Below are 18,435 nucleotides of genomic sequence, written 5' to 3'. Positions count from 1 at the left end.
AATTAATAATCAATAAATAAGTAAATAAATAATAAAGACAGAGTTTATTTTAAGGAAGATGTCACTGTGCAAATCTGCCTCACTGGTTTCTTTTGTGTTTACAGTATTTGTTTTAAGAGGCCATGGCGGAGCTATTTAACCTTTATGAGACTGATTCTTATCAACAAATGATGGTATGTCATTTTATTGCTCAGTGCAAGTCACCCAGGTTACACTGTAGAATGACAGGGTGTCCTCCATGTATTTTGGGGTTTTATATCTTGATTTTACTTTGTGAACTGCCCTGAGACCCTGGGTATGGGGCGCTATATTAATTCAACTAACAACAACAACAACAACAATACTCTAGAGGTGGGGAACACTGGGCCCTGCCATTGCTGAGGAACAACTCCTATCTTCCTTGGCAACTGGCCATGCTTGCTTGGGCTGATGGGAGTTGTAGAGTTCAGTAACATCTGGAAGGCCAAAATACCCCCCACGCCTTCCCATAAACTAATAGCAAACCCATGTTCCCAGGTACCAATTCTTACTTGGCCGAAACAGCACCATCCACACACAAGGAGATTCTCCCAGTTGGCCTGCAATGACTGAACTCTGGTATTGGCCTCTCTCTTTCCCCACACTTTATATTTAACTGATGGGACAGATGGGAATTTCAGAAATTGTAACAGGGATGGAGCATCCTTGGGACTCTCCTCAGTCACTGTCACTTATTTCTGACTTTGCACCTTCCTCAGGTGTTTCTGCCTGGCTGGAATGTGTCCTGAACTCCCATAACACCTCCTTGCTTGCCTGGATGGATAGAGAGGGTTGGGTGTAGAAACTAGAGTACGGCACAAAAGATGGCTTCATGTTCATCGCTCCACTCCCTTGTAGTGATGGTGGCCTAAGGCAAGCACAACCAACTGAGGTTCACTAGGCCAATGTAGAGCAGTATACTTGTTCTGCTGTTGGCTGTCATTTGGCAGAAGGGAATACATAAGCAGGGGGCTGGCAACTTTGCTGAACCATTTCCCACCAATGCAACGTTTGTGGTGGATTCCTCTGTTGTACAACATTAAAACTCACCTGTCTGCAAATGCAATAATCCTTGCATTAACAAACAGAATGAAGTCCATTATTTATTATTGTTCTTAATTATCTATGGACATTCTTATAGTTGTGTTTAGCTGTTCTTGATTTGTTTTCCATTTGGAAGGCAGATTCTAGCGTTTTATAATAAATACATTTTAAAACAAACAAACAATGACTTGGTCTTCATGTCCCCATATTATGTAACAGAGGAAAAACTTGAAAACAGAGATGACTATTATGGGCATGAAATGGACCATATGCATCTACAGGGCGATATTTTAAATGGAAGTAGGAAGGTGATTGGTTTGGCATTCTTCCCTCTTTGTTACATGTGGCAATTGACACACTTTTGAGAATCAAAAACATTTAGGAAGGAGTTGCGTACAGTGTGTGAAGAATACACAACAGACACAGAATCCACAGACAGACGGACTCATGTTATTCTATATCAACAGGCAATCAAAGCCAGGTGATGTCAAAATACAGAGATTTTGCAAGTCTTATTCAGATAGGAGCAGCATGCAGGTAGCAGTTAAATACCATCAAATCATTTAAACACCTCACAAGTGCAATGCCAGAATACTTGGGGAGTCAATGGAAGCCAGTTGTTCTTTCCTTCCAATTGAAATGTTCACTTCTAGAGTCACCAAGAAACCAACATGGATTCATCGATGCTTAAAACTGAGCACAATTCTCCAAAAACCTCTTGGGCCCCACTGAAATCCACAGAGGCACTCAAGTCTCTGTGGTTTTTGGAGGACTGTACAAACTGCAGGTTTGATTAACTCCAAAAGAAGTTTATGCTAGGGCTGGGGCAATTACTTCTTTGGGGAATGAGCTGGGATTCACCTCTCCTTCTGTGAAACTTGTGATGGCTATGGGGCTCCAAATGGGTTCTGACAACCTGCTCCACATTAGCTTAGTGGTACAGGATTTGCCTTGTGTGCAGAAGGGCCCGAGTTCAATCCCCATCATTTCCAGGTGGGGCTGGGAGAGAACCCAATCCTGGAGAGCCACTGCCTGTCAGTGTAAACACTACTGAGTTAGATGGACCAATGGTCCGACTCAATATAAGCTAGATACCTGTGTTCCTTGCAAGCCCATAAATATCAGACTCTGTATCTGTTGAGACACACAAGGCTCTACACACCACTTTGCACACTGGCACATTAAGTGCACTTAATGTAACAGAAAAAGCAATAAAAGTGGTGTTTGCCATAAAACCTGTGCGAGTGAACCCAACTGGAATAGAAGCCACACATCCCCCAATCCCAAAGGTCTCCAAGGCTTGGGCAAAAACGGAGCTAACTATCCTCAAAAAGCAGCCTTCCTGTATAACCAGCTGCTGAATAACTATCACCATACCAAGGTTCTTTCTAAAAGGATTAACGTACAAAGGCCACGGATATCCTAAACACAGTAACTACAATCTTGTGGCTCAGGATGTTGACATAGTCAAGACAGAATGAATGAAGGCAAAATGAGTTGGGCTTATTCACATTTTTAAGGGGGGGGGGACAAACAGAAGGACCTTCTGCATATAGAACAAATCCCACTTCCACTGGCTGCGGCTCATTTGCTGATTGTACAAAAAACTGGAAGGGTTAGGATAATTTGCAGTTGCCTGCTTGGACAATGGCTCTCATGGAAAAGTTGACTAAATGCTAAAAAGGCACTGAACAGATAGCAAATGGAAAATGATTCTGCAGAAATACGGCATGCCTTTGCAGCAGGGGTAAGCAACCTAAGGCCCATGGGTCACAAGCAGTCCATGGGGGTTGTTTAACCAGCCCACAAGCTGCCCCTGACCGAGCCGCCTTCTTGGAGAGTTCCCACACACTGTGCCAGAAACTGTATCTGCACAGACAATGGAAATCACAAGCGTGCACAATCTGGCCCATGGAGGGATCTCCGCTGGAGTTAACCAGCCCAGGCAAGGTAAATCTTGCCAACCCCTGCTTTATAGCATGTGTGCAGTCTCCGGGAATTATGTCAGGGTATATTAGGCTAACTTCTGCACCTTATTCTCATGAGAGATGAGGATTTTCCCCTCCCCCTTTTATTGTATGGGGGCTTCTCATGTTGTTATACTGGAAAAATCAAATGAAAGCATTTACAAAGTAAAATAATAACAACAATTGCATGCAAATTCTGTCCATCCCTTCATATGCGTACTTCAGTTTTGACAACAAAGGTTTCAGGGAACTGGGGATGTCTCATAGTTTTTATGGCCAGGTTTGGGGGTATCTGGCAACTCCCCTGGCTTTCATGGCTCCAGGAAACAGAGAAGTAGCCATAGGTTGAGGGACCTGTGGAAAAGGGCAACAAAGACCCAGAAGTGTGCAGAAGTCGAGAAGCAAACCAGGCTCCTCTGGCTTCTGGGCCTTTTTGCAGAAAAAAGATCCATGCATCTCCAAACACTTTCTAAACCTCAAACAAGATGGCCACAAAGCTTTTACTGAACGAAAAGCTTTCAATGCTCTGGCCTGTGCTAGATATTAGGTTAAAAAGAGAAGAGGGGAACACCCCTCCCTCCTGCTTCTGGTTCTCTTGCTTTTAATAAAAACATCTCCACTAAAAAAGAAGAAAATCCAAAACTCCCAAATGGCACCCGAAACCCGTATGGCAGGCATTGTACCTGGCGATGTTTGGCAAGGAGGGTTGCCAGCCCCGGTGGCTGAGATTACAAGAATCACATTTTAATTGATTTCAGGGATCACTTGGTTAATCCATGCCTTCCCAGGCCCTAATTCTCGAGAACAGGATACCTGTCACAATACATTAGATTCGTCTGAGAAGGTTCTTAAAAGGAGAGGTCTGACTGACGGTCTGGTCGGCACTGAACTGGCTGCAATCCTAGGGCGCCCTCTTTTCTGCAAAGGGTGAGGCAAACAGAGTATAAAGCACGTGAAAATGCAACAGATGATCTGGGCAAAGCGAGGTTAACAAGGCAACACAACTGAGCTCTGGAAGCTAAAATGGAAACGAGAAACGTTAAAGGGAAAGGGTGGTGGGGTGGGGTGGGGGTGGAGAGACAGCACACAACTTACTGTGAGAAAAGCAGACCAGTTTGTGAAGAAGAGGAAAATCTCCTTCCCAGATATCAACTGAGAAGCATGTGGTTCGTTTTCACAATTCCACCCCACGCAGCAAACAGAGAAAGCAAGCCCCACCCTATTTGCTTTCTGCTCCATTCAGAGTGTGGGGAAAATACAGCTTGCATGCCTTCAACGACTGCCTGCTATCCCCCACCTGAGAGGCCTCACTGATTCTGAGTTCCATCTTCTTAAGGACCTGCCTAGTAAATTAACCAGGATTCTCTGTGTACTAGCCTAACGGGGCCCTTCATGGGTAGGAGGGAATGGCAGGGTGCAACACTGGCCCCCATTGTCACCTAGAGGTATGAAGCCTCTGGACCACCAGCCACCTATAGAATCATGGAGTTGGAAGGGACCCTGACAGCCATCTAGTTCAACCCCCTGCAATCCAATTTGAAACCAGCTTTGTAAATGTGCTGGAAGTTTTATTGCTGCAGTCTTGCAGCTGCCCGTTCCAGCTCAACAAAAAGGTTCATGTCTATATACTGCACTTTGTTCCTGTCTTAAGTGTATTTCGAAAAAGTGCCTAAGCATCATTAATGCAAGCACTAGCCTAAGCTTAGGGAAAAAGCTGTTCCACTGCACAGGGGCCACCACAGAAAAGGCCCTCCCTCTAGCAACTGCTGGCTATATTCCCATAGCCTTTGACAAGACAAGGCAGGCCCCACCAAGTAATTGTAATGGTGAAGAGCTTTTTTTTTTTTTTTTTTGCCCAGAAGGCCAGGTATTCATCTTCCACACTCTGGCTGGGTAACTTTGTCAGGTGGGTGGGACACCCAACTGTCAAAGGGGTGGGGGAGATGTTGCTCAAGCAGGTTTGAACTCCCTGTGTGTTACCTGATGGGCAGGGAGTTCACCCCTGCTTTGTGCAGGGCTTGGCTGAGCCAGCCAGTTCCCAGCAGGCATTCACTAGCTCACCTGAAATGAAAAGGGTTGAACTCCCTGCATCAGCAGACATGCAGGAAGTTTTCTCCTGCTTTATGAAGGTGCGTCTTTACCAGCCCAACATCTGACACAAGTGTGGTTTAGGGGGAATCTGCCTCACAGGCCAAATGGGGAGGCCTGGTGACCCAAGTCTAGCCCATGGGCTGAAGGTCCCCCCACACCTGATGAACAGCAATGATACCTGAAGTGGTGCAAAAACAAATTATGACATTATAGGTCAGTACCAACACCTGGCCCAGTAGCTTATCTACAATCCGTGTTAATTCCTTTAAGAGTGATAGGCTGCCCCAGTAAGTAGCTTAGCGGCTGAATTTTCCATTATCTTGCAGCTTCCTAACCAGCCTTTAACAAAACTGAGTAATAATAATAACAATAATTTTATTATTTATACCCCACCCATTTGGGTGGCTACCAACAGAACACTAAAAACAGAATAAAACTTCAAACATTAAAAACTTCCCTAAACAGGGCTGCCTTCAGATGTCTTCTGAAAGTCAGGATAGTTGTTTATTTCCTAGAGACCTGATGGGAGGGTGTCACTACCGAGAAGGCCTCCTGCCTGGTTTCCTGTATGTAACTATGTTATGGAGCTATGGGTGGCATTTTAATAGCATATGTACATTTATTTTTGCTAGGATTTTGAATACTGCGCAATCCTGCCCTGCAGTCATCAGATGAAGGGCAGTCTAACAGAACTAAAGTAAATGGGGGATTAGGGGAGGGGTTGTACCTCTTGTGGGGGAACATGTCATGCTGCTTCCCAGGTAGTTCATCCCCACTCTGCTCAATTTTACCCTTGGACTGCCATCTGTCCAGATTTTAATTTGCTCTGAACTCATTTTAAGAAGTATTTTAACTAACTGATTGCCTGATTTTATGTTTTTTGTATACTGTCTTAGTTACATGATGTTAGCCACCCTGAGGCCGGCTCTGGCTGGGGTGGGCAAGGTACAAATAATAATGTATTATTATTAGGGGTTCCTAGAAGTTGTCAGCACGTGACAGTGTCCACACCCTGAGAATGGCTTCAACCGGCCAGAAAAACCAGGTGAGGGCAGCTGATGGGTTCCGAACCCTCAGTGAGATAGGGACTAACTCATCAATCTGGGAAGGAAAACTCTTGATCCTAAACCTCTGCTGCCTTGTGGGATAACTCTGGGAGAAGAAAAGGCTAAGGAGTAAACCCTACACTAATCCAGAGTGGAGGCCCTAAGATGGTTTGATGGCACCTTGTACACCTCCTTCTGGCAACTTCTGCAGCCAAGCTGGTGCCAAATGTCTTTCTCTGCTTTTTCCTGGACCACATCAGGGAGGCTGAGGGAGGTGGGGCTTATTGCTTGGGCAGCCCAGGGCTCCATGTACACTGCCCAGAGGTCACTCTGGTGATGCTAGTGCAGCAGAAACAACATGGGAGGCAGCAGTTATGAGTTACTGGCAGACGTTGTACTTCTTCAGTGGTTTGATTTCACACACACACACCCCGGAGGTGCGCCCCACTGTCTCTCAAGACAGATCCATGCCAACAACAAACTAATGCACATTTTTTTTAAAAAAGTGTTTCCCCACCTTCAGTCTGAAATGGTACCTTTACATTATCTTCCGCCCTGGAGCTCCACCACTGCATCCCATTGAAAGGACTGCCTGGCAGCTGACCTGGGTGAGCTGACTCCACCAAAGAGGGAGAAAACACTGGACAGGGAGGGGTAATCTGTGGTATTTGCTTTAGTTTTTGTATTTCCTCCAAGGAGCTCAAGGTGACGCACTTGGCTCTGTTATCTCCATGCTATCCTCAACCCACCAACCCTGCAATGTAAAATCGTAGAAATGTGGAGTTGGAAGGGACCTTGAGGTCCCTTCCAGTCCAACTTCATGCAGTGCAGGAATATGCAGCTGGCACACACAGGGATCGAACCTGCAAACTTGACATTGTCACTACTATTGTCAGCAACTACTAGGCTGACAGGTGGTGACTTTATGTGTAAAGTGCCTTGAGTCCCATTGGGGTGGAAATAAATTGATAATGATGATGAAGTTGATGATACTGGTTACTGGCCCAAGGTCATCCAGTGAGCTTCCTGGCGGGAGTGGGGATTTGAATGCAAGTCTAATACCCTAACCATTACACCACCACTGGCTCTTCCATGGATGGTTCAACCACACCAGCTGCTCAACGCTGGGAGCTGCAATCTCCAAGCAGTCAGCTTCAGAGCCTTGTCAGGCACAAAGACAGCTGGGCTATTGGGGAGGGGGAAGATTGGGATGCCTTTGGAGAAGGGGAGAGATGGAACGACAGGAGGAAGCAATGCACAGTGAAAAGCAGAAATGCAAGGAGATGCATCTTCAAAAAGAAAAGGCAAGACACGCAGACACACACATATTATCAAGGAGGTTATATGCGTAGAGAGAAAGGAAAGCAGCTAAGTGGCTCAAGGGCTTCCAATTATTAGAGAAGAAAGATCACCTTATTCATTCAGAGAAGCTGTGATTGCTGGAAGTTTGAGAGAGCACGAAGATAGTAGACGTTCCCGAGGAAGGAAGGCGCCTCGTTACCTGGTTCAGAAGGGCACAAAAGAAAAAAGGAGGAGATTTCAAAGAGGCAGGGAGGTAGGTGGGGGCAGAAAGGAATGCGGGGACAGGCGGGGGGGGGGGGGAGCAAGAGGGAGAGAAATTACAAATGAACTTTCCACTCAAATACCTCCTCAACATGGGGGAAGGCGCTGTTAATAAAAACCAGGGAGAACAGAATATGTTGAGATAGAGAAGCACTGAAGAGTTAGAGACAAGAGAGCAGCAGTTTTTAAACAGGAAGACTTGAGGAACAAAAGCACAGCGACTGAAGCTGATTTGTTCTGAAATAGGCCAGAGGGAGGAGGGGAGGCTTTTAAAAAATCAGTTTATCCAGAGCAGGCAAAAAAAGGGGAGGGCAGGGAACATTTATCTGTATTGCATTTTTAAAAATTGTGTATGTAATCTTTTACACTCAGGAATCAGCCCTACTGGCTCCAGCAGAACGCCCATCTTGTTTCCAGGCATCTTGTTTCCAAAGGAGACCAGCCGAATACTTTTGGATTGTTTCCGTTTCCTGAACGGAGGTGGAGAGCTAATACAATTATTGGTGGGGTGTGTGTGTGTATGTATATGTGTGATATATAGATAGCTATATAGATCTATATAGATATAGATATATATGTGTGCACCTGAATATGGGCGCATCCTTGGGGCTGCATTTAACTCTTGGTGCCATTGGCCAGAGCATGGTCTGAAGGTACATGGCATCATTGCCTCGTCTGATGGATCTGGGACATGTCAGTGTCGGGGTGAGTGATCACTAGGGAACCAGATATCCTCTGCCTTGGTTGGGTTCCACGACAGACAAGAAGGTGGAATGTAAACATGACCAAAAATATTGTTATTTTTCAAAATAAAATAAAGGACCTCTCCTACTATAGCTCACCACCTCTATTCCCACTCACTTGGGTTGCATTTTCACACACCTTTGTTGTTGTTGTTTTTTTAGATTGGCCAACCAAAGCAGTTGAATAAGTCACACAATACTATACTGTGATACCAGTTGTCTCTTTTTTTCCTGATAAATATTTCACAAGAAAACCTTCTCATTTGCCAGAACCGATAGTTTCTCTTGGGCAGACTGCATAAAAATTTGAGGATCAAAGGACAAAATCCTTTTCTCATTTTACAGCTTGAATAAAACAGCCACATATAATATTTATTCAAGCTGTAAAATGAGAAAAGAATTTTATCCTTTGAACTGAAAAACCTCCTTTCTCTTTCCATAAGTGCCTCAGACTCCATACAGGGTTATATACAGCGGCATATAATTTTAGGAAGTCTGCTTCTGGAGGCACCATCATTGAATTTTGTTCCAGTGAACAGTCATCTCATTAAGTTCACAGGAAATCTTGGTTTGCAGAAGTTGGCTGTGCACAGCACTGATTGGCTGGAACCTGGAACATTGTGAACACTCCCTTTCTTCCCAGAGCAGTTTTGCAAGTCTTCTCCCCGCTCAACTGTGCTCTGTATAAAAAATAAATTGAAGGAACTGACTGTAATAAAAAGAACTAGAACACAGCTTTTAAGAGGGAAGTGAACTGTCTGTCTCTCTTGGACTCCACACCAAGAGAGAACACAAGCACACAACACAGCCAGTTGTGCTATTTGTTCATCCCAGTTTAATGTTGGGAACCCTAACTTGGTGCCCGGGGGCACCACGGATCCGTCTTGGTGTCTGCCAATACCTGCTATCCCACCCACCCACCCACCCACTCCTCTCTCCCTCTCTTTTCAAAGAGTATATTCATTTTGGGGAAAGGGGGTTTGGTTGGGCTTAGGGATGAATACGCTAATTGCAGTTTCTCTGAGTTTTGCATACTCCCAGTCATATTTTCAGTTCTCCTCACTTGTCTTCGTGAAAATTCATCAATATTGCAGTGTCACTTGCAATATTGCAACCCTGATATACAAATGCTTGCAATTTTGCCTAATACACACATTTTACAAAGCAATTGCCCCTAACATACAGCATTTCACATGCACAATTTACGTTATGCGTTTTTTAAATACATTATTTGACTGGGTAACTGCATTGCAAAATGCAGAGAACTGCAAATTTCAAAGGGTGACGGAGTTTTGGTTATTCTTTCAGAAAGTGCAAAATAGGTAGGTACGCATTTAAAGCCAAACTGAGCTGAACTTCTTCCCCATCCCTAGTTGGGGTTGTGCTGAACCAAAGGTGAATTACTCCAGAAGCTTTGCTAATGCCATCTTGGTAGTCAAGATAACCCCACAATTAACTGGTAGTTGCTGTAGCAAGGAGCTCATATATGTTTATATTCACTTGCTTTGATATACGCTAATTGGCTGACTTTGATGTTATCCTTATCTGTGGGCTTCGGGTGCTGGGCTCTGAGCCCAGAAACAGGAACTCTCTGTAAGATTTGGGTGCTTGCCACCCATGTCCTCTTCTAGTCAAGTGAAGTGATGGGACGTCCTGGCCAAAGTGACGTATGCTACTTTGTGCATAAAGAAACATATGCACGTTTGCTTGGGCATGGACAATCCATCTCATTGCTGCGGTGACAGTTCTATGTCTGTAAAGGCTGGCAGGCTGATTTGCTGTAAATCTACACCTTTCTTTTAATAAAGCACTAGAACTGATCTCTCTGGCGTTTTTGGCATCCATCCTTGGTACCCTTGCACCCAACCACTCCCACAACCCCTCCTTTGGGCTGGTGGATCAAGATGGGGTGATGCCTGGCTTTTTGTTTGTGTGTGTTTCAGTGTTTTGCCCTTTTCATGAAGGGGGCAGGTCTGAGGTTTTCGTTTGTGAACTGGATACATTGTGATGCCCACAACGGATTGCAGTCGTACCTTGGTTCTTGAATGGAATTCGTTCTGGAAGTTTGAAAACCAAGGCACAACTTCCGATTGGCTGCAAGAGCTTCCTGTACCCAATCAGAAGCTGCAGAAGCTCCATTGGACATTCGGCTTCCAAAAAAGTTTGCAAACTGGAACAGTCACTTCTGAGCTTACGGCGTTTGGAAGCCAAAATGTTCAAATCGCAGGGCGTTCGAGAACCAAGATATGACTGTATTATATCCATGCCTTTGGGGGGAAAGATTTTAATCTGACCTCCAAAATCACTAAACAATCTATTCCTCCCAATTCAGCCAGGGCTGGTGGGAGTCAGGAATATCTGGAGGGTCACAGGTCCCCACCCCGGCTCTACAGGGTGCAGGGATGTTGCTGTGAAACAACTTTGCAGTCCTATTTGGCCATTCACCCTTACAGGGTTTGCAACTGCCTGCTCATCAACCCCACCACTTCTGGTGCAGTGCTCTTGCCTGGTCCTGCCTCCTTCCATGGGCTGGATGGTGTGGTTTGAAGCAGGGAGCAGCAGTGCCGGAGCATGCCACTGGAGAACAGCCAAGAAGGACACAATGCCCTGTGTCCCTCACAAAAAACTCTCTGCCTGGAGAGGCAACTATGTGGAAAGGTTGCCCACTTTCCACATAGACTTGGAACCCTGATGCAATTTCCACACCTTTTAAACCCTTTAGGAAACTGTCAGGGGACCTGCCTACTGTTTGCCCCTAAACGTGCTGTTAATGTAACTTGAAAGAGGGAAATGTTGGCCCTCCCACCATCTGCCAGTTAGAAAACACAGAAGGATTAGTGGATTCAAATGTGTCAAGGGCAAGAACAACAACAAAAACATACTGTGGTGTGTTCAAAGCACCTCACATCACACTGATGTATTTACCAATCACCCCAAAAACATACGGGTGGGGAGCTGAGCCAAAGGCTGTCCTGTGAAATTGCAGTCTGAACTGGAAACCTTTGTTCAGTTTTAGCCACTACCCTCTACTGGCAAAGCTACCTTGCATAGTACTCCTTCGACTGACAGCTGCCCATTAAAAGCGTCTACAGCCTCCACAATTTTGGGGTACTTTAATAATAATGCTGTTGTGCCTTTTTATACTTTAGCAAAGACAACTCTTTGACATGTTAATTGTGTATAAAGTTTACTGTAAAACCGCATGAAAGTACAATCTAACATAATGCACACGGCAACATTTTTCAACACGCTTTATAAAAAAAAAACGGAAAATATTTCTGAAGGCATCACTTAGAACTCACCAAATCCTTCCTTGTTAAAATAATGCCAACTCCAGCATTTTTTTAAAAGAAAAGTAAGAAAAGGGAGACGTGCAATTCACGAAATGGTTTATGAGCTAGAACCATATGAAACAAATATTATATGGGAGTTCTGATGCAGATGTAATACTGCTGGTCTCTCAACTAAGAAACTGGCTACCTGTTCCCTGCCCAGCTGCAATCCCAGTTTACCATCTGCACTGGCACTTACAGTGCTTAGCATTATCCAGGATTCCCTCCCAAGCTGGTTGACCAGCATTAATCCAGGTTTAAGGCTAGAAAGGCAGGGAGGGGCTACTTATACTCAAGGGGGAAGTACGGAGCTTATGAGCTCACAGATCACACACTTCCTCACCCATGGCTAGGATTTCCAGGGAGGCACATTTGCAGCAGGCGACTGTTGCCATGGCCTCACTGATACAAAGGATGATTCAGCTGGCAGGCCCAATCTGTCATGGATGGTGGCTGCTGGGGGTGAGTGGGTCAAAGTCACAGCTTCTGAGCAGCAGACACTTAGCAGTGTTTTTGAAAAACTGAGAACTAAGTACTATTCAACTAGCCCAAGTGAGGGACTTAAGATGGCTGGGGTCTAGTGCTTGTTAAGAATCACAGAAGAAAACCAAGCTCCCTTCCTGCTGGTCCCAACAGGTATGCTATGGGATTTATGGTTCCAGCACAAATGGCTCCTTGCAGTATCAGATTCAGACAGGTAGGCAATTCAGCCCTCATCAGACATAAAGGGACATAAAGAAATTGGACATCTCCTCAACTCTTAAAAAACAAAAACAAAACACCACCTTCTACAACTGCTGAAAGAGATGCAGGAAGCCCTAAGCAAAGGTCCAGCTGAAAACCTCAAAATATGGAGTCTGGGTCTGATTTGGAGTTTGGGGGGAAAGTTCTTTCTGGAAACCCCTGCTTGCATTCTCGCTCGTCTTGGTCCAGCCTCTATGAGTTCAGGTCTAGACAGGCTAGATGGATGAAGCTGTTGTCTGCTATGCACTGCCAGTTGCCCTTCCATATCCCAGAGATATCCTCTTTGCTGATCTCGACAAAGAGCCATTGGCCGTCTATGAGGCACTGCTAGATAATCTGGGCAGAGCTTTCCAAATGTTCCAAACAGCCTGCCTGCCAAAGAGATCGCTTAGAAGAGGGGGATCCACTCTTCGGGTTCAGAAGTCACAGGCTTCTTCCGTTCGCTCCTTACCTGGTGGCGTTTTCTCTTCATGCTTCTAAAGAGTTGGAAAAGGATCTCGGGGAGAAGGGCAAGTAAGATCAGGCAAAATATTGCCAACCAGACTGAGACAGAAGTCAGCAGCTGGGCAAAGACATGATACATTCTTTGTTGCTTCAAGAAAGGCCTGGTCGGAACAACAAAGAAAGAGGGAGAAAGAAAGGCACACATTAGATTTATTTTTAAAAAACAAACAAAACAAAAAAAACCACCCCTCAACCAAATAGACTCATTCTTTTATTTATCCCAAAGCATCAAGATTTATGATATATCAATCTTGGGGTACCTCAGGTTAAGTACTTAATTCGTTCTGGAGGTCTGTTCTTAACCTGAAACTGTTCTTAGCCTGAAGCACCACTTTAGCTAATGGGGCCTCCTGCTGCTGCTGTGCTGCCGGAGCATGATTTCTGTTCTCATCCTGAAGCAAAGTTCTTAACCCGAGGTACTATTTCTGGGCTAGCGGAGTCTGTAACCTGAAGCGTATGTAACCTGAAGCATATGTAACCTGAGGTACCACTGTAATATGAATGTGAAAACTTATTACAAGCAACAGAAAGTAGCATGGAGTGCTCCAGTTCATGATGCCAGCCGGCCATGCCCTCTCCCAGGCTATTCCATTACATTCTCCCTCCTACCCATCTGGTTTTCCATGCCCCTCCTAAACAGTCACTCAGTATTCCCAATGCCCATTGGGCCTGCACTGAGCCATTGCAACCCACTCCCCATTTGTTCTCTCAAATATGCCGATAGCCCCTTCATTGAACATGGACCATGCCATTTTGCCCACACAAATCTTTTGCTAGTTTGTTTTCGATGTCTTACGTTCCAGTGGCTGTTTGTAGGCTCCGGTGCCAATATTTGTGATTCTAACGAGGACTGTCATTCTGCTGTTATTTTAGAGGTCTGGGATTGTAAGTAGATGGGTGAGTCTTTAAAAAACTATGCATGCACATGCAAGGATTGGCACTTGGGATACCTGAGGCCCCTATTATAATATAGGATTACCATATTTTTCTGTGTATTAGACTATATTTCCTCCTATTTTTTCAAGTTTAAAATTGGGGGGTTCACTTGTACATAGTGCATATGGGGGGCTGGCGATTGGTTTCTGTCGCGAGCAGATTGGCAGCAGTGATTAGGTGGGTGATTGGTGGTTGTGGCCATGACTGCGGTCGATTGGCATCCGCTGTGGAAATTGGGCGGGCGATCGGTGGTTGCTGGCAGCAAGCCTGCAGACAACTGGTGGCTTTGACATGAGCGATTTTTCAGCATCGGTCAGGCGGGTGAGTGATTTTTGGCAATCCCTGCCCAAACCACAACTCTGGGCAACCCCCCTCCCTGAAAAAGCTTAACAATTCTGGGCAATCTCCCCCCATTTTCTTTATTTGGAGTCCCCAAAAATAGAGGTCGTGTTATACACGGGGGCGTGTTATACATGGAAAAATACGGTAATGCATTTTATACTCCAGCCCCATCTGTGCACATGGAATCACAGACCAGAGTTGGAAGGAATCACAGGGGGCATCTAGTCCAACACCCCGAAGTGAAGGACTCTTTTTGCCCAACATGGAGCTCAAACCTACAACCCTGAGATTTGGAGTCTTGTGCTCTACCAACTGAGCTATCCCTGTGAAGCTAACTTACACTGAGTTGGGCCACTGGTTCACCAAGACCTGTGCTGTCCACTCTTGTTTAGCCACAGCTATGCAAGGTTTCAGGAAGGGGTCATTCCCCAGCCCGTTATCTGACCCTTTCAACTGGAGATGCCAGGGGTTGAATCCGATGCCTTCTGCATGCAAAGCATGTGCTCTACCACAAAGGCACAGACTCTTCCCTTTGGATCTCAGGGCCACTCCCTACACACAGAATTTATTGCCACAGCAGTCTTGCGCTGTAGGTGGACTCATTTGCTAGCAAGGTCAGCTAGTGAACTTCATGGCCATGTGAGAGTCTGAGCACAGGTCTTCCCACTACCTCGTCCTGAGTAAGGGTCATAGCTCAGTGGTAGGAGAGCACATGTTTTGCATCCAGAAGGTTCCAGGAGGCATTTCCCGGTGGGGTGTAAAAGAGAGGCCCCTGCCTGAGAAGGCTGCTGCTAGCCATTGTTGACAATGCTGAGCTACATGGACCAATGCCCTTAGTTAGCAGAAGGTAACTTTCTATGTTCCCATGTCCCTACAAAGTTTTAAAATATATTTTTAGTAGCAGTGAATAACCCCCCCACACCAATCTCATTATGTTAAAGAAGGAGGCACCTCATATTTATTAAGGTATTTGTTCTCACCTAATCCCCCCCCCACTAAACTTTTGGTATTATTATTATTATTATTATTATTATTATTATTATTAGTTGAATTTATATACCGCCCTATATCTGGGGGTCTCAGGGCGGTTCACAGAGTAAAATGAAGATATAAAACCACAAAATACATAATAAGAATAAACACAAACACCCAACAGCCACCCCACCCCCAAATATGCAAATACACTACACTTAAATCTGGGGTGCAATCGGTGCAGATTAAGCTGGAGCACAATAATATAAATTTAAAATAAAATGCTTACCAAATGATTCCTCCCCAGAAGAATGAGAAAAACACATAGAAGACCAAAGAACCCCAAATGACAAAGTGGGTCACCCATGTCCAGAACCGAGTGTCTAATGCCAGCTGGAGTATTTGAAAAAGAGAAAGAGATAAAAGAGAATGGGGAGCTATAGATACAATATGTTGTAGGGCATAATTATCATTAATTACTACAGCAGTTGGAGCAATAGGAAGAAAATCACTGCCAGTAACATCAATACATCAAGCTCAGTACAACTAAATTGAGAGGTGGCTTTTTAAAAAATTCAAACGAGGACACTAACCTTTAGAGTGACGGTGAACACCAATACAGTAAAAATCATTGTTCCAAAACTCCAGTTCCCAGACATCTGAAAAACAGAGTTGGCTGAGATATTTGCCTGGTCCAGATTTTTGAAAGAGGGCAGGCGAGGAATTAAACAGATGATTACAATGAACTGAATGATTCATCCCTACCCCACAGGAGCAAGATACTGCAATAATCAACAGAACATTTTCCCCTAACCAAAAAACAAAAAACAAAACAAAACACCTTGCAGAGCACAACAAAATCAAACAAGTAATATTTATGGCTATCTACTGCAATTTGTTCAATGATTCTTTTTTAAAAAAAGGAAAAGAAGAAAAGAAAACGCAACCATAGTGGTCTCCTGCTTTAAAAAAAACAAAAGAACCGCAGGTGTGAGGAAGCAAGGTTAGCATTCCTTTCCACAAAGGTTTATGTGGGCTGGTAAGGGCTCCAGATGAAAGAATGCTTTGCGGTTGTACGACAGAAGAACTGGCACTGCAAGTAAGGTACAGTCTCTGCAGAGGATTCTGGGTAATGTTCTCGCGCATGCACTCAGTCGAGGAGAAGGCAAATTAAAAAAACAACAACTGATCTGTGTTTTTCGATCACGGGATGATGCAGCCTGCATCACCCCTGCCTTCACGGGGTGTGGACTTCAATATGGTGCTAAGTGGAGCTCCGCTACCACTCTCCAAAGCAGATTTAGGGGGTGCAGAGGGCACACTGAGGGTTGGGGTCCCACTGCGTGAGCGGTCTTTGCTCTGCTCACACAACAACTTAAGTTGAATCCCATCACTAGGATCCAATTCCCAAACCTCTGGTTCAGTGCTAAACAAGAGCCCGGTTCAACACCCACATAGACAAGCCTTTATGTGTGGACTGCTATCCCTCCTTTTTCACGCATCTCCTTCTTTCTTATTTTTCGGCTCTACCCGCACTGAAGAAAAAGCAACAGGCTGTGTTTCAAAGTCAGAACAATGGCAACAAATGGGACAATTTGCTTACCAAATTCTGTCAAGATCTGAATGCATACATTAAAACAGAAAGTGACATGTAAAAAGTGTTTTTTTGTTTGTTTGTTTTTAAATTCTTTTGCATTTAATGACAAACAGGCAGAAAGTCAAGGTGCAGAAAGCCAGGGAACGTGACTGAATGGTCAACAAGAAGCAACTTTGCAAGAAGAAGAAGAGGAGGAGGAGGAGGAGGAGGAGGTGGTGGTGGTTGGACATGACATCCCATCTTTCACTCCCTTTAAGGAGTCTCAAAGTGGCTAACAATCTCATTTCCCTTCTTCCCCCACAACAAACACTCTGTGAGGTGAGTGAGGCTGAGAGACTTCAGAGAAGTGTGACTAGCTCAAGGTCACCCAGCAGCTGCATGTGGAGGAGCGGAGACGCGAACCCAGTTCACCAGATTATAAGTCTACCACTCTTAACCACTACACCAAGGATGAAGCAAAGTAGATTTACGTGGATCTCTCTTTTGGAAGCTGCCAACCACTGCTGCTTCCAAAAAAACACTGTACAGCAGAGTTTATGGAACACTGCAAAATCTGAAAGAGGCTTTGATTCACTGGCAGTAAGAACAACCTTTGCACAGAGGCCACAAATAAACAGGTTTGATAGAAGAGATGCACCACTGCAATGGTCAAATACATAATTTGCAATTAATATTTACACAAAGTCACCTGAGGGCAAACGAAGACACACGCAAGATTCCCCACAGGTTTTTGAAGTGACAATTGCAGCTGTTGGTTGAGGGAGGTGAACATTCAGATCAAGACATGGCGCATGGGGAGAGGTTTTGTAATCCTTCCCCCCTCCCCCAATGGCATTTCTCTCTATTAACTTGCACGAAAAAACACACACAAAAACAACAACAACAACAAAACGAGTACACTGCCCACTCCACTCATGGGTGGGGGAAGTTAATTGAGAAAACAACACAAGGAGAAAGGTTAAAAAACCCTCCTGTGGACAACAGAGTACTAATCCTCAATCCCACCTCCCAGCTAAGAAAGAAAGAAAGAAAGAAAGAAAGAAAGAAAGAAAGAAATCACAATCACACAGTTTCAAAAGTGGTTTCCTGCATGACAGGGGCATGCTCTTTTAGATACACACATCTGATGATCCCGTGGGTGTGTGGAATGAGTTGCACCATTCAGCAACTCCAGGCACAGCCTGATTTTTGGTTTAAAAGGCTTTGTTCCTCTTACCTTTCCGTTGTTCTCTATAGAAGAGTTCATGAAAAAAAAGTAAGTCCCAAAGAAAAACACACAGCCGTCAAAAAGGCCCAGGAGGGTCCAGTATAAGAAAGGTTTCAACTGCAACATGGCGTTGTCGGAAACGTTCCTGCCAAGGAAAATGTAACAGAAAGAAAAGGCTTTAAAACTGTGTTCACGAAAAGCAAGAAGGGGTGTGTGTGTGTGTATGTGTGTGTGTGTCCACGTACGCAATTGCCAGATGGCGTCCTGCAGGGCCTCAAAGCAGGCAGGAGACCAATAGGTGACCTTGAAGATTACAACAGCAGCACAAT

The 18,435-nt window shown here is 44.8% G+C and overlaps 1 protein-coding gene across 9 annotated transcripts in view; it reads right to left on the bottom strand.

Annotated features, from left to right (window-relative positions):
• The window catches only part of ATP11C (ATPase phospholipid transporting 11C (ATP11C blood group)), a 103,165-nt gene that overhangs the window by 4,621 nt on the left and 80,109 nt on the right, over positions 1 to 18,435 (bottom strand). For 4 of the 9 annotated variants that reach the window (XM_079962653.1, XM_079962657.1, XM_079962652.1 and 1 more), the window contains exons 25-28: positions 18,116 to 18,251; positions 15,896 to 15,961; positions 15,592 to 15,695; positions 13,000 to 13,153 (exon numbers count right to left, since the gene is read on the bottom strand). In XM_079962653.1, coding sequence (XP_079818779.1) covers positions 13,000 to 13,153; positions 15,592 to 15,695; positions 15,896 to 15,961; positions 18,116 to 18,251 — 460 coding nt within the window. Of the gene's footprint in view, positions 1 to 3,842; positions 4,048 to 7,578; positions 7,668 to 12,999; positions 13,154 to 15,591; positions 15,696 to 15,895; positions 15,962 to 18,115; positions 18,252 to 18,435 lie in introns of those variants that run through there. The other 5 variants (XM_079962658.1, XM_079962654.1, XM_079962656.1 and 2 more) reach the window with 4 other exon arrangements.

Source organism: Podarcis cretensis (genome assembly GCF_951804945.1).
Source record: "Podarcis cretensis genome assembly, chromosome: Z".
Classification (NCBI taxonomy): Eukaryota; Metazoa; Chordata; class Lepidosauria; order Squamata; family Lacertidae; genus Podarcis; species Podarcis cretensis.
The sequence above is the reverse complement of the archived record's forward strand: the minus strand, read 5'-3'. Positions and strand labels throughout refer to the sequence as shown.